Consider the following 16,857-nt stretch of genomic DNA (forward strand, 5'->3'; position numbering starts at 1 on the left):
CAGCGCGTTCACAGGATCTCACTAGAAAGCTGATTTAAAATGGACTTTAATTTACAGCAATTAAACACTAAATTCCTTCCATTTGGCTTATAAATTAATGTAAATGAGATTTAAAAATCATGTTTTATTGTGAATTATTAATGAATATTATTTGCACACTTAGGCTATTTAAAAATGTTAATCATTTATTAAGAAATGGATAGATGTTTAGATCTAGTAATTGAAGTTTGAAATTAGCTACACTTGGGTAACTAACTAATTATATGCTTTAATTTCAGGTCATCCAAGTAAGATTATTTTATATTTGTTTCAGAATGGTTCAATCTATGATAACTGAAAATTTCATTCAGTTCTCTTAATTTTTAAGAAAGTTATGGGCTTTTGACTGTCCACGATCACAGCTTTTTTGTTACGTCCATAGAAAATCAATAGGGAACAAGATGCTAATTTCCGAGTATGAAAATGGCCATAACTTTTTAAATACATGAGATATGAAAGTGAATTAGGTGTCAAATTAAACTTCTTTTTATGCTTTATCTGATGGGATAAATTACAGACTTGATTTTTTAAATCTCAAAATTTCGTAGCATTGCTACATATTGAATGGCGGTGCAGGCTCGAAGGGCCGAATGGCTTACTCCTGCACCTATTTTCTATGTTTAAGGAAATGATGTATTGTATATATTGGAAATGTTCTTATATATAGTACTAGACTAAGTGGGACCCATCGGGTCCCATGTTCACACGGGAGGGCTCCATCTTGCACTGGTCCCCCAATGCAATAATCCACCTCTCCACCAATTCCAATATTGGTGGCCAGTGGGGGGGGGGGGGCTGAAGGGACTGGTTTCCAGAGGGGTGATATGGACATTGTTGACCAAATGGATTCTTGGGGTGACAGCTCAGTCACTCAAGCCTGATGTGCTGGCAGCTCACTCACAGCTGGTGGGCTAGCAGTTGACTCGCAGCTATTCCTTGAAATTCCATTTCAAGCAGGGTGCAAGGCCACTGAATTCAAGTGCAGTTTCATGCCACTTCAAGCAGGGTGCAGGGCCACCGAACTCAGGTGCGGTTTCATGCCACTTCAAGCAGCGTGCAGGGCCACCGAACGCTAGTGCGGTTTCATGCCACTTCATGCAGGGTGCAAGGCCACCGCCAACAACCATTTGCAGTACAAAATTTCAAAGCAACCCTCACCAACAACCATTTGCAGTGCAGCATTTCAAAGCAACCACCACCATCAACAACCATTTGCAGTGCAGCATTTCAAAGCAACCACCACCAACAACAACCATTTGCAGTGCAGCATTTCAAAGCAACCACCACCACCAACAACCATTTACAGCGCAGCATTTCAAAACAACCACATTTTCATTTTCAAACCACATTAAGGGCACTCACAGTTAAGTAGACATGTGTTCAGTGTTGTTCACAGCTCAGAGAGACGTGACCTTCTCGCTTTCTCCATCTTGCAGAGACTGACTGAGGCACAGCACTTCTGGGGTTTATAGTCCCTCCCCCTTCCTACCAGCAGGGGCAGCAGAGAGAATCTCAACATTTTAAAAACATTAATAACTCTTTTATTTTTCATCGATAGGAAAAATCCTCTTGTTTGCGCAGAGGAGGGGGACTCTGAGTAAGATGGCCACAAATCACAGCCGTAAGTTGCAGCGTTTTTTCTACAATCATGAAACAGAAAAACAGGAAGTGGGCAAGATCAGACTTTTAGTAATATAGATAGTACCTGTAATTCACTGAGTTATACAACAGAATTTCTTGTTGAGTGAAGTATTTAATGTTGTTTTTTTTATATGGTCCACCTCCAATTACTTTAAACGTATATCTAGGAAATTAAAGCACACGTATGTTTTTCATGTCATTTTTTTGTTAAAGGTTTTTGTGCTTAAAACGAAGGTTATTCAATCACAATTTATTTTTACACCTACCTGCCAAGAAATCGATCAGAGTCCCCAGTCACCATATCTTGAATTAAAAAGAAGGGGTAAAATACTGCGAAAAAAATGTGCAAATATGGTTTTTATAAAGATATCGGGAATAAAACCTTTAGCTTCATGAAACAAAGAGTCATAGTCGTACAGCACAGATACAGGCCCTTCGGCCCAACTTGCCCATGCCCACTAAGCTGACCCATCCATACGAGTCCCACCAGCCCACATTTAGCCCATATCCCTCTAAACCTTTCCTGTTCAAATGTCTTTTAAATGTTATTATAGTACCTGCCGCAATGACCTCCTCTGGCTACTCGTTCCGTACCACCACCACCTGTGTGAAAACATTGCCCTCAGATTCCTATTAAATTATTCTCCTCTCATGTTAAATTTATGTTCTTGATTCCCCTACTCTGGATAAAACACTCTGTGCATCTAATCTATCGATTCTCCTCATGATCTTATACACCTCTGATCCTTCTTCACTCCAAGGAATAAAGTCGTAGCCTGCCCAACCTCTCCCTATAGCTCAGGCCCTCAAATCCTGGCAACATCCTCGTAAATCTTCTCTGCATTCTATCCAGCTAAACAAAATCTTTCGTATAGCAGGGTGACCAATACCGAATGTGGCCTCATCAATGTAATATACATATGGATGGCCAATGGTACCAAGTGGTGAAGCCAAAGTATTTCTACTCCAGAGGGTAGACCAAAATGGTGGAGAAACTCAGCGGGTGAGGCAGCATCTGTGGAAAGAATAGGTGACGTTTCAGGTGGTCTACCGACCCAAAATGTCATCTATTCCTTCTCTCCATAGATGCTGCCTCACCTGCTGAGTTTCTCCAGCATTTTTGTCTACCTTCGATTTTTCCAGCATCTGCAGTTCCTTCTTAAACATTTCGTCTACTTCAGAAGTACTACATTTAAGTTACGTAAATCACTGCAATGTTTAAGAAAGAACTGCAGATGCTGGAAAAATCGAAGGTCGACAAAAATGCTGGAGAAACTCAGCGAAACTAACGGTCTCGACCTGAAACGTCGGCTATTCCTTCGCTCCATAGATGCTGCCTCACCCGCTGAGTTTCTCCAGCATTTTTGTCTACCCTAAATCACTGGAATGGTTGAATCATACTGCAGGCTGCAAATTAGCTCATTCAATATGTTTCTATTTGTTTTAAATATTCGGGTTTGCTGGTTAAAAAAGAGTTTCTGTATGTTTTTTTCCTTTGACCACCGCGGCCTGCGGACTTACCATCAAGGGCTCGCAGTCTTGACCAGCCCCGACACGAGGTTCGATCGCCCGGCGCGGGGGAGCTGAAATCCCCCCGATGCGGGAGCTGATCGCCTCGACGCGGAGGGCCCGAACGCCGCCGACTACGTGAGTCAAGACCGTCCCGTCAACGGGGGCTCGAGGCCCCCGACCGAGGAAGAACAAAAGGAAGATAACTTTATTTCGCCTTCCATCACAGTGAGGAATCTGTAGGAGTCACTGTGGTGGATGTTCATGTTAAAATGTGTTTTTGAGTGATCTGTTGCTTTTAATTGTATGACTGACCTGGCCAATGAAATTCCTCGTATGTGGCAAAACATACTTGGTGAATAAAGTGTGATTCTGATTCTGATTAAGTTTGGCATTGTGATTTGCATTGTCACAATAAAGGATATGCTGGATATAAACTGTGCTTGTGTTACGAGTAAATCTCCTTTGGTATTGTGCACAATGAGTTATAGATTATTCCATTGCAAAGCTGGTGACAAATAGGGAATTGTGGATGGATACCATTGGCAGTAAAACAATGCGAAAAGTAAACAAAAGATCAGTCTGAGTTCAGTGGTCGTAAATTAAGTTTATAGGTTACGGACGTTTGTGCTTGTATAAAAAATCAGGTAGCAGCATGGTACTTAGTACTAGATAGCATCTACAAATTAATTTATTCACAATATGAATTCAATTTGAATCCTCTGCACAATGAGAGAAAACAAGGCTGTGTAAGTGTGTAGGAAGAAACTGCAAATTTGGTCTAATCCGAAGATAGACACAAAAACCTGGAGTAACTCAGCGGCTCAGGCTGCATCTCTGGAGAAAAGGAATAGGTGACGTTTCGGGTCCAAACCCTTCTTCAGAGACAGAGAGAGAGGGGGCAGAGACACAGAGAGAGGGGCAGAGAGAGAGGGGCAGAGAGAGAGAGGGGCAGAGAGAGAGAGGGGCAGAGAGAGAGAGGGGCAGAGAGAGAGAGGGGCAGAGAGAGTGGGGCAGAGAGAGTGGGGCAGAGACAGAGAGAGAGGAGCAGATACAGAGAGAGAGGGGCAGATACAGAGAGAGAGGGGCAGAGAGAGAGTGAGGGGCAGAGAGTGAGGGGCAGAGAGAGAGTGAGGGGCAGATAGAGAGAGGCAGAGAGAGAGGGGCAGAGAGAGTGAGGGGCAGAGAGAGAGTGAGGGGCAGATAGAGAGAGACAGAGAGAGAGGGGCAGAGAGAGTGGGGCAGCGACAGAGAGGGGCAAAGAGAGTGGGGAAGAGACAGAGAGAGTTGGGCAGAGAGAGAGAGAGTGGGACAGAGAGAGATGGGCAGAGAGAGTGGGGCAGCGACAGAGAGAGATGGGCAGAGACAGAGGGTGGGTGAGAGAGAGAGAGAGAGAGAGGAGAGAGGAAGGTAGAGAGAGAGACGAGAGAGACGGAGGACGAAGAAGCGAGAGACGAAGAGAGAGAGAGAGGAGAGAGAGATGAGAGAGAGATAGAGAGATAGAGAAGAGAGATCAGAGAGATGAGAGAGAGAGAGAGGAGAGAGAGAGAGAGAGAGAGAAGAGAGACGAGAGAGAGAGATCGAGAGCGGATAGCGAAGAGAGAAGAGAGAGAGAGAGAGCGAGAGAGAGAGAGAGAGAGAGAGAGAGAAGAGACCAGGAGAGAGAGAGCAGAGAGCGATGGGTAGAGGACACAGAGAGAGAGACAGAGAGAGAGGGGGCAGAGACAGAGAGAGAGGGGGCAGAGACAGAGAGAGAGGGGCAGAGACAGAGAGAGAGGGGCAGAGACAGAGAGAGAGGGGCAGAGAGAGAGAGGGGCAGGGGAATGGGAAACGAGAGAAATGGTCGATGATATAGAGAGATATGGACCAAATTAATGAAAGATATTCACAATGGTCACAATTCCCACAATGGTTCATTGTTGGCTGTGGGCTACGTGATAACGAGTAATACAGACAGAGCAACTCAACAGGGCAACAACTAGGACGACTAGGGTGGGGGAGGGATGGAAAGAGAGGGGATGCAAGGATTACAGGAAGTTAGAGAAATCAATGTTCATACCGCTTGGTTGTAAGCTGCCCAAGTGAAATATGAGGTGCTGTTCCTCCAATTTGCGCTGGGCCTCACTCTGACAATGGAGGAGGCCCAGGGCAGAGCCAGAGAAATGCATCACCTGTCCCTTCACCTCCCCCCTCGACTCCATTCAAGGTCCCAAGCAGTCGTTCCAGGTGCGACAAAGGTTCACCTGTATCTCCTCCAACCTCATCTACTGCATCCGCTGCTCTAGATGTCAGCTGATTTACATCGGTGAGACCAAGCGTAGGTTGGGCGATCGTTTCGCCGAACACCTCCACTCAGTCCGCAATAACCTACCTGACCTCCCGGTGGCTCAGCACTTCAACTCCCCCTTCCATTCCCAATCCGACCTCTCTGTCCTGGGTCTCCTCCATTGCCAGAGTGAGCAACAGCGGAAATTGGAGGAACAGCACCTCATATTCCGTCTGGGGACCTTGCATCCTTATGGCATTAACATTGAATTCTCCCAATTTGGCTAGCCCTTGCTGTCCCCTCCCCTTCCTTAACCCTCTAGCTGTCTCCTCCCACCCTCCCATCCGCCCGCCCTCGGGCTCCTCCTCCTCCTCCCCCTTTCCTTCTTTCTTTCCCCCCCCCCCACCCCCCATCAGTCTGAAGAAGGGTTTCGGCCCGAAACGTCGCCTATTTCCTTCGCTCCATAGATGCTGCTGCACCCGCTGAGTTTCCCCAGCAATTTTGTGTACCAGAGATCAGGAGGAACAGTTTGCCTACAGTTTAACTTTGAGTTGAGCTTGAACCTTTTTTGGCTAAAGAAAATGAAATAGTGTAAAAGATTTTAAAATCACTGTCATTAATGCTTGAAATTATATGAAAGAACTAAGAAAGTTAAAAGTGCTGAGGAATGTAGGCTCAATGGCATGCAGGTGGAATCAGTGGAGATAGACATCATGGTTTGCATGGACAGAAGGCTTGTCCTTTTTGCAATTTGCTATTGAGGGAGTGTAGCGTAGGTTCACCAGGTTAATTCCCGGGATGGCAGGATTGACATAGGATGAAAGAATGGATCGACTGGGCTTATATTCACTTGACTTTAGAAGGATGAGAGGGTATCTTATGGACACCTGTAACATTCTTAAGGGATTAGAAAGGCTAGATGTAGGAAAATGTTCTCGATGTTGGGGGGAGTCCAGAACCACGGGTCACAGTTTAAGAATAAGGGGTAGGCCATTTAGGACTGAGATGAGGAAAAAAATGTATCACCCAGAGAGTTGTGAATCTGTGGAATTCTCTGCCACAGAAGGCAGTGGAGGCCAATCCACTGGATGTTTTCAAGAGAGAGTTAGATTCAGCTCTTAGTGCTAACGGACTCAAGGGATATGGGGAGAAGGCAGGAACGGGGTACTGATTCTGGATGATGAGCCATGATCATATTGAATGGCTCGAAGGGCTGAAATGCCTACTCCTGCACCTACTTTCTATGTTTCTATGCTGTACGACTCTAACGTTCTACGATTACAATTTGTAAGGAGCGTAATAGAAACATAGAAACATAGAAATTAGGTGGAGTAGGCCATTCGGCCCTTCGAGCCTGCACCGCCATTCAATATGATCATGGCTGATCATCCAACTCAGTATCCCATACCTGCCTTCTCTCCATACCCTCTGATCCCCTTAGCCACAAGGGCCACATCTAACTCCCTCTTAAATATAGCCAATGAACTGGCCTCGACTACCCTCTGTGGCAGGGAGTTCCAGAGATTCACCACTCTCTGTGTGAAAAAAGTTCTTCTCATCTCGGCTTTTAAAGGATTTCCCCCTTATACTTAAGCTGTGACCCCTTGTCCTGGACTTCCCCAACATCGGGAGCAATCTTCCTGCATCTAGCCTGTCCAACCCCTTAAGAATTTTGTAAGTTTCTATAAGATCCCCTCTCAATCTCCTAAATTCTAGAGAGTATAAACCAAGTCTATCCAGTCTTTCTTCATAAGACAGTCCTGACATCCCAGGAATCAGTCTGGTGAACCTTCTCTGCACTCCCTCTATGGCAATAATGTCCTTCCTCAGATTTGGAGACCAAAACTGTACGCAATACTCCAGGTGTGGTCTCACCAAGACCCTGTACAACTGCAGTAGAACCTCCCTGCTCCTATACTCAAATCCTTTTGCTATGAAAGCTAACATACCATTCGCTTTCTTCACTGCCTGCTGCACCTGCATGCCCACTTTCAATGACTTGTGTACCATGACACCCAGGTCTCGCTGCATCTCCCCTTTTCCTAGTCGGCCACCATTTAGATAATAGTCTGCTTTCCTGTTTTTGCCACCAAAATGGAGAACCTCACATTTATCCACATTATACTGCATCTGCCAAACATTTGCCCACTCACCCAGCCTATCCAAGTCACCTTGCAGTCTCCTAGCATCCTCCTCACAGCTAACACTGCCCCCCAGCTTAGTGTCATCCGCAAACTTGGAGATATTGCCTTCAATTCCCTCATCCAGATCATTAATATATATTGTAAATAGCTGGGGTCCCAGCACTGAGCCTTGCGGTACCCCACTAGTCACTGCCTGCCATTGTGAAAAGGACCCGTTTACTCCTACTCTTTGCTTCCTGTTTGCCAGCCAGTTCTCTATCCACATCAATACTGAACCCCCAATGCCGTGTGCTTTAAGTTTGTAAACTAATCTCTTATGTGGGACCTTGTCGAAAGCCTTCTGGAAGTCCAGATACACCACATCCACTGGTTCTCCCCTATCCACGCTACTAGTTACATCCTCGAAAAATTCTATAAGATTCGTCAGACATGATTTACCTTTTGTAAATCCATGCTGACTTTGTCCAATGATTTCACCACTTTCCAAATGTGCTGCTATCCCATCTTTAATAACTGACTCTAGCAGTTTCCCCACTACCGATGTTAGACTAACTGGTCTGTAATTCCCCGTTTTCTCTCTCCCTCCCTTCTTAAAAAATGGGGTTACGTTTGCTACCCGCCAATCCTCAGGAACTACTCCAGAATCTAAAGAGTTTTGAAAGATTATTACTAATGCATCCACTATTTCTGGAGCTACTTCCTTAAGTACTCTGGGATGCAGCCTATCTGGCCCTGGGGATTTATCGGCCTTTAATCCATTTAATTTACCCAACACCACTTCCCGGCTAACCTGGATTTCACTCAATTCCTCCAACTCCTTTGACCCGCGATCCCCTGCTATTTCCGGCAGATTATTTATGTCTTCCTTAGTGAAGACGGAACCAAAGTAGTTATTCAATTGGTCCGCCATATCCTTGTTCCCCATGATCAACTCACCTGTTTCTGACTGCAAGGGACCTACATTTGTTTTAACTAATCTCTTTCTTTTCACATATCTATAAAAACTTTTGCAGTCAGTTTTTATGTTCCCCTGCCAGTTTTCTTTCATAATCTATTTTTCCTTTCCTAATTAAGCCCTTTGTCCTCCTCTGCTGGTCTCTGAATTTCTCCCAGTCCTCTGGTATGCTGCTTTTTCTGGCTAATTTGTACGCATCATCCTTCGCTTTGATACTATCCCTGATTTCCCTTGTTATCCACGGATGCACTACCTTCCCTGATTTATTCTTTTGCCAAACTGGGATGAACAATTTTTGTAGTTAATCCATGCAGTCTTTAAATGTCTTCCATTGCATATCCACCGTCAACCCTTTTAGAATTAATTGCCAGTCAATCTTGGCCAATTCACGTCTCATACCCTCAAAGTTACCTTTCTTTAAGTTCAGCACTTACAGTGTTGGTAATAGAAGCATGGAATTTCATCTGGCTCGACACAGTCAAAGTACACGTTATTTTTACTGATACTGTAGTTCAGAGTGTAGGCAATGTCAAAAGCTAGTCTGTTTCCAGGTGGGCAACCAACATAGATTTTTAACTGTATGCTACCCTGTGAAGTAGAGAAAAATAGTAAGATTAAACGAGAACTTACCAGTTTGAAGTTTGATCTTTATTTTATGAGGAGTAACGTTGAGGGATTACGTGAAGAACCCGCCAGTACGCATGCGTGTCAATCTTCAAAGCAGCGGTGTGAAATCACAGATAACAGTAAATGAACTGAACATAGTAAGATTAGAGAAATAGGATACCAGTTGAACTTTATGATCGAAGGTGGGCGTGGAGGGCACGTAATCCCTCAACGTTACTCCTCATAAAATAAAGATCAAACTTCAAACTGGTAAGTTCTCGTTTAATCTTACTGTTTTACTTCGGAGTCACGTGAGTGACTACGTGAAGATTTTAAAGCTCTGTGATTTCATGCCGTGGAAACGAGTCCAGGCGTCATACACAGCATCAGTGGGCCAATGATGAGTGAACATTAATATTGCATTCAGACATGACATAGATATAGACATGTTGATGCTATTAATGAATAATAGTGGGAATCGTAACCTCCCTCAACCTGGAGGAAGTATGTACCATACCTAAAATAGAGATGGCGAATACCCCCGATCTGGCAATAGGTTTATTCTGAATATTTGTACAGATTAATAGTTTGACCATCCTGCAGCCGCTAGGATATGGTTCATAACCCTGCTGCTGAGGTATAGCGGTCCTGGTAGAGTGAGACTCAATTTCAATGTACACTCCTGTATATGCCAGACCCATTTAACCCTCTGGAGAAGGTTTGTAGTGATTCCTTCTAACGAGGTTTTATGTAACTAACAATATTGCTAGTCAGAGTCTATGAGGCTCTTAGGGACCTTGACATACTGGTGTACATGCGTGATCACACACAACCCAAGGTCCATGGGATATGCAACATCTAGTTTGGTCTGTGTCCCTGCCTACTCTGCTTGACTAATCATAAACAAAACATGTTATTATAACATGTTATGATCATTCTATCCAGTGTAGCAATGACTGGACCCGTAGCGCTGTACTCAGCGCCATGGCATAACCACTAGTACGCGAGTTAGACCAAGGATAGGGATGTTGCTGGTGCCTATCGGCGAAGTGACGTAGCACAATGTTAACAACCCATATCTCTGCGTCCCTAGGCCTGGGAGGTTTTTAGTTGACGATACCCTTCATAATCTAGACGTCAGAGGGTGAGACCGGACAGAGTGGTTTATATTCTCCGCAGCCAAATGATGAGGAGGTACTTCAGGCACAGTAAATGGAATTTTAACGATGTTATAATCCCATAAAACTGAATTCCAATGTGTCAGTCATCCGTGCCGAATTAAACGTAGAGAAGAATAAACAATACTTCCCTTCTCCTATGCGGTTTGCTGCTATTTGATGCTATCTCTGCAATCTGCAGTGGGCACTCCTAATGCTTATGGTTTGACAACCCGAGCCGCAGGAAACGGTTTCTCAGAGTCTGTAAGTCTATGAATTGATTATATCATGCAGAGGATGGATTCAACATCATAACTGAACCAGCATCTTTTTTGTCCGGAAATAACCATGTAAAGTTTTATGCTCATTCCCCACATCAGCGGGAACCATGGGTATATAACCCAGGCAGGCACTATGAAAACCCGGAAGCGGGAATCTTGCTGAATTTTGCAAGACCCGTCTATTGAGGCCAAATGGAGGAAGACATAAAAGAACATTCCTCCCTAGTGTAGCGAGAATGCACCCTTTGCCACTAATATGCCTCGTATTTTTTGCAACTGTTGATTGAGCCTGGATGCAAGCATTTCGATCGTTAGTGTTCCATCGATCCACAATGTCATTAAATACTTTGTGATCACACATTCATTCTGTGTTGTCGTTGATTTTGCATGATAATACACCAGTGCTAAATGCGGTTAGGTAAAACTATCACCAGATACATTGATTTGATTGTACCTTTGTGATTAACATATACCACCACCAAAGTGTATCACCTTGGACTTGTGCATGCAGGTTATGCATATCCACACGCTCTTTAATGCACAGAATGCACCTGGTGTCCATTGGCATTTGATACCATGACTGAACACTTGATAACTCATGCTAATCCCATCTGCCTCCGTAACTAGAGATGGTATTAGTAGATTTCCCATCTTTGGGCAATAGCATCAGTTTGGAAATGACTGAAGATTTACAGATGAGAGGTTTTTAGTGGAGCAAAGCTGAATACTGTTCGTCCATCATTGTGACTTTGTTAGTTTCAGCTGAGAATAGCAGAGGTCTAATCTTTTGTATCAGAGCTGATCCCAGACAAATAAATGGTTTGATTGCATCCCAATAATCAATAGTTTCAGTTGGTATCAACTTAATTTGAATTTAACTGGACGGGTGAGAACCTCAATTTCTCAAATATAGCTATGTGGCTGATAAGGCTAATTTAGTAAAATACAGTATGGTCAATATCATCCAGATTGGCCATGCCACTTATTTGTTAGCTCTGTGCAGTTGAAGCACTGATAGTAGTGATTTTGTAAATAATCTGGAAACTGGAGTTAGCCCATTTTGCAACGCTGCTGAGTGTATCGTTGCCACATCCAGTTAAATTTCAAATATCTTCAACCCTGTGAGCAGAAATGATCACATGGAAGTTATTCAGAAAAGTCTATACTGCACATGCAGGTTGAGGCTGTTGACAATGATCAGTCCACATCCCATTCTTGTGAGCCTGCCTTGAAAGGCAACTCCAACCATACCTGTTGTGCAGTATAAACTAATCTTATGTTATCCCAAACCAGTGAAAATATTCAAACCAGTTTAAGTATTACCAACTTGTATCCGTGACAGGAGACATCATCGATGTGGCTCCATACCTTTATCCGAATGGGAGGACTTATACCCAGGAGCTGCCTCAACCATGTGTGCATGATTTTGCACTTCTGCTCCTGGGAGGTAGAGGAGCTCGAGTACGGGGTTGGCGCATCTTCCAGGAAGGCCGTTCTGGGCTGTGGCCTAAAAAATACCTTTGTTCTGGTTGTACGGCCTTCAAGCTTTCACCAGCTTCAATGCATCATGGTTTGCTGGTGGGTGCGTAGGGGTGCTGCCGCCGGAGATGTGAGGTCTTGTGTGATGATGTGGCCTTCTTGAGCCCGATGGCCCTCGTCGAGCTCCAGCTGCTGGTTGTGTTGTTCCTGCACCTCCTGCACACTTGTGGTATCTTCAGCCAAAATCCCTGTCTTCAGAGTCAGCCCAGAAGTGACTCCTAATGCTCCCCTCTGTCGAGGGAGATGCATTATGCAGCCCTCAATAAGGTGCTGCCTTGGGCGTCCTAGACTCATGGTGACCCCTTGGTGACTAGACTCCATATACCGGAGCATGTCACATTGGAGCATCTGCTCCATCAACCGCTCCATGCGGGATATGCGATCACAGTGCTCCCGCTGGCGGTGAGTCTTCACAGCCCGACTTGTCCGAGTCTTCGGGCCTGTCCGACTTTTTGCTTGGCCTTCCCGCCAGTCTGTGGTGTCTATTCCGACTGTGCAGGTGCCAGGTCGGAGACAGATGATCGATTAGTGGTCCAGGTGTAGCCAACCGCTGCTGACTGCCCGCACTCCCGCGGTCCTCCACAGTCAGTCTCCATTTGGACTTAGTCCATGGTTCCTTTCCTGTAACACATCCTCACATAAATAGAACTTAAACAACCTGAGAGTAAAGAATTTACCTGCAGGTCCTGTTTTAAACCTTCTGCTGCGGGGTCTTGAGGTCCTTGTATGCAGCCGGGATTCCCTTGTAGTCGGGCCTTTCCCCCCCCCGCCGCCGTGCTGGGTATCCCCGTGGTTCTTGCAGCAGGGATATCCCCGCGGGCCCTGTGAAAGAGATAGCCGCGATATACATTGTCGGGGTGTATCCCCACTGTGAAGGTGCCATTGGCACCAGTATGAAGCCGCTGGCTCCAACGCCAACGTCCCGAGAGACGACTTCTCCGCCGCCCGCTGCCCATATTTCGTGGTCTTTCAAGCGGCTGTGTCGGAGTACCCCCGCTGTGTTTTCCCAGGTGCCACCGGCACCAGTATGAAGCTGCTGGTTCCAACGCCAGCGGCCTGAGAGGCGAATTCACCGCCGCCCGCTCCCGCATTCCTTTAAAGCGGCTTGTGTCACGGGGTATCCCCGATGTTTCACCCCCCCCCCCCCCCCCAGATGACACCGGCACCAGTGTGAAGCTGCTGGTTCCAACGCCAGCGGCCTGAGAGGCGAATTCACCTCCGTCCGCTCCCGCATTCCGCGGTCTTTAAAGCGGCTATATGTGGGGTGGGGGTGGGGGGGGGGCGGGGGGGGTATCTAAGTAGAGGTTCCTGCAGGAAGATAAAACCTGGAAAAAGTTTTTAAAACTTACCTTCAGGTCTGACTGCTGGCAGGAGAATCGCGTTCAGCCTGCCAGTCGTACGCAATGCGTTAGACGATATGACACGCATGCGTCCTGGCGGGTTCTTGACGTAGTCACTCACGTGACTCCGAAGTAAAATCTCCTATTATTTATTTCTGCATTCACAATATAAACTGGAAGTGAACAGTAAAAGTGATGAACGGAGGCTTACAAAACAACACAAGCATTGCTATGAGCTGAGCTACGTGACATTTTCATTGTAAGAGCATTAAGTAAGAGTTTTTATTTTGTTACCTGCATCATAACCTGACTCCCAAACTCCGAAAAGCAGGCAAGGTCAGAATTGACTACCTGAAAAAGAGAGTTCAGTTGTAATTAAATCAACGTTCTTGCTGAGTGTCACGAGCAACTCACTACCCTCACCAACTAACTCCTCTTGTAAATAAGGTTTATGATATATAAAGACATAGAAACATCGAAAATAGCTGCTGGGGGAGGCCATTCGGCCCTTCGAGCCAGCACCACCATTCATTGTGATCATGGCTGATCGTCCCCAATCAATAACCCGTGTCTGCCTTCTCCCCATATCCCTCGATTCCACTAGCCCCAAGAGCTCTATCTAACTCTCTCTTAAATCCATCCAGTGATTTGGCCTCCACTGCCCTCTGTGGCAGGGAATTCCACAAATTCACAACTCTCTGGGTGAAAAGGTTTTTTTCTCACCTCAGTCTTAAATGGCCTCCCCTTTATTCTAAGACTGTGGCCCCTGGTTCTGGACTCGCTCAACATTGGGAACATTTTTCCTGCTCCATTTATTCATTTGCATCTTTGATAGTTCATATTACTGTAATTACCTTTGGGTACAATGGTGCACCCTTTCATAATACTGGGCCATTAAATGTGGGCAGGGTGAGAGGGGTCAGAGATGATCTTGCCCACTCGCTTCCTGGCCCTTGCAGTGTACAGTTCATCAATGGAGGGAAGGTTGCAGCCAATAATCTTCTCTGCTGATCGGACGATTCGCTGCAGCCTCCAGGTGTCGTGCTTGGTGGCTGAGCCAAACCAGACCATGAGGGAGAAGGTGAGAACAGACTCTACGATGGCCGTGTAGAATTGGACCATCATTGCCTGTGGCAGATTGTGCTTCCTCAGCTGCCGTAGGAAGTACATCCTCTGTTGTGCCTAAGTGCTTATGTTACCACCTTCAGAGGTCTATGCACATACACAAAGGTCACTCTGTTCCTCAACAATTCCTAGGGCCCTACTATTGAGTGTGTATGTATCAATCCTTATTAGTCCTCCAAAAATCCATCACCTCATGTTTCTCAGGATTAAAGTCCACCTGCCATTGCTCTGACTAATTTATCAATATTCTCCAGCTGAACGTGTTAAAGTTCAAACACCTCTGTCAGCAAGGCTCCATAATCTGTATAGGTCAACAGCTCAATGCCTAGGCTCGATAAAATAAGACGTTTGCGAACTGCACATTACAGTTCAGTTCAGTTCAGTTCCATATTCAGTTTAGTTTATTGTCACGTGTACCGAGGTACAGTGAAATGCTTTTGTTACGTGCTAACCAGTCAGCAGAAATACAATACATAATAATAATAATAATAATAATAATAATAATATCGTTTATTGTCATTGCACATAGGTGCAACGAGATTTGGTATGCAGCTTCCATCCAATGTCATAACTTAAACAACTAAAATGTAGATACCCAGAGAAACGTAGAAACATAAATACATAGAAAATAGGTGCAGGAGTAGGCCATTCGGCCCTTCGAGCCTGCACCGCCATTCGATATGATCATGGCTGATCATCCAACTCAGTATCCCATCCCTGCCTTCTCTCCATACCCCCTGATCCCTTTAGCCACAAGGGCCACATCTAACTCCCTCTTAAATATAGCCAATGAACTGGCCTCAACTACCTTCTGTGGCAGAGAATTCCACAGATTCACCACTCTCTGTGTGAAACATGAATTATAAAAAAAAGTTAAACGGTAAAACAGTAAAAAGTGCGTGCAAATCAGTCTGTGCCGGGTCGATGTGCGACGTGACCATCCGAGGGAGACAGTTCATGGCGGTGGGGGCGCTCAGCCGGGCCGGTTCAGAGCAGCTATAGCTCTGGGGATGATTACAATCGATCCATTTACAGTGTATTTGCAAGAATCAATTAATTAATTAATTGACTTAATCCATTCACAAGAATTAGTTCTTCCTGCTATATAAAATGATCATTCACCTATTTTATATTGCCTTGTGGCTTTACCTCTCCACAGCTTTGTCTTTTCCACCAATTGCCCCCAGCAGATAGCAGACAACTGTCTAGTCTGGCTGCTCAAAAATTCCCTCAATGAATTTCTTGGCCCTTTTAGATCCCTTTTCTTTCGTAAACAACTTTTGTGAAATCCATATCTATATCTGTTCGGGGCGGAGCAGTGGCGCAGTGGTGCAACGGTAGAGTTGCTGCCTTACAGCGCCAGAGACCTGGGTTTGATCCCGACTACGGGTGCTGTCTGTACGGGGTTTGTACGTTCTCCTTGGGACCAAATGGGTTTTCTCCGGGTGCTCTGGTTTCCTCCCACACTGCAAAAATTTACAGATTTGCAGGTTAATTGGCTTCAATAATTTGTAAAATTGTAAAAATGTCCCTAGTGTGTGAAGGTTAGTGTACCAGATCGCTGGTCTGCACGGACTCGGTGGCAGAAGGGCCTGTATCTGCTCTGTATCTCCGAATGCTAAAAGTCTAAAAGTTATCAAATATTAGGTCACCTCGTCTGTTATTTTCATATTTTTCAATAGTTATCTTGGGTTGATTGCATTACGATTCAGATTTGTCTTACCTTTATTGAAACTGAAACCAATATCAGGTCTTCTCCTGATAAACTTTGTCCTTCATAAAAGCTTCGATCCATTACGAAGGCCTGAGAAAAAAAGGATTAAGTAATATAGTACAGAAAACAAATGGAAATATTTCACGCAAAAAAAAAAGTAACTGTTTTTCTAATTGGGTACCAGTGGAATCAAAACTTTGAGGACCTAACTGCAGTCATCATCTGCTTAATTGTGATATGATAGAGAAACAAAAGAGTCTGTTGAGTGTGACTGTTCTGTTTGGTTTATTGTCGACTGTGTGAAGGTTGCACAAGTATATCAATGGTCTAATGGCCAAATTTACCTGGACAGATAGTTTACAACAGGTTGTTAACTGCTACCTATTTCTTGATAGCTGTTGTATGAAAAACACTCTACCGCCTTGGAAACAGCAAGTTAGCCTGTTTGCAGCAACCAGAATTCAATTCCATAAAGGGCCTGTCCCACCAGCATGCGATTGCATGCGTCTAGCGCGACAAAACGTGGTGGCTTGAGGCGTAC

The 16,857-nt window shown here is 45.0% G+C and overlaps 1 protein-coding gene across 1 annotated transcript in view; it reads right to left on the reverse strand.

Annotated features, from left to right (window-relative positions):
- Positions 1-16,857, reverse strand: part of catsperg (cation channel sperm associated auxiliary subunit gamma) — a 130,185-nt gene that overhangs the window by 29,190 nt on the left and 84,138 nt on the right. Inside the window, exons 13-17 of the mRNA XM_033014325.1 lie at positions 16,326-16,412; positions 13,772-13,828; positions 8,989-9,142; positions 1,947-2,010; positions 1,745-1,843 (exon numbers count right to left, since the gene is read on the reverse strand). Coding sequence (XP_032870216.1) covers positions 1,745-1,843; positions 1,947-2,010; positions 8,989-9,142; positions 13,772-13,828; positions 16,326-16,412 — 461 coding nt within the window. The remainder of the gene's footprint in view (positions 1-1,744; positions 1,844-1,946; positions 2,011-8,988; positions 9,143-13,771; positions 13,829-16,325; positions 16,413-16,857) is intronic.

The sequence above is a fragment of the Amblyraja radiata genome, chromosome 41 (genome assembly GCF_010909765.2).
Source record: "Amblyraja radiata isolate CabotCenter1 chromosome 41, sAmbRad1.1.pri, whole genome shotgun sequence".
Classification (NCBI taxonomy): Eukaryota; Metazoa; Chordata; class Chondrichthyes; order Rajiformes; family Rajidae; genus Amblyraja; species Amblyraja radiata.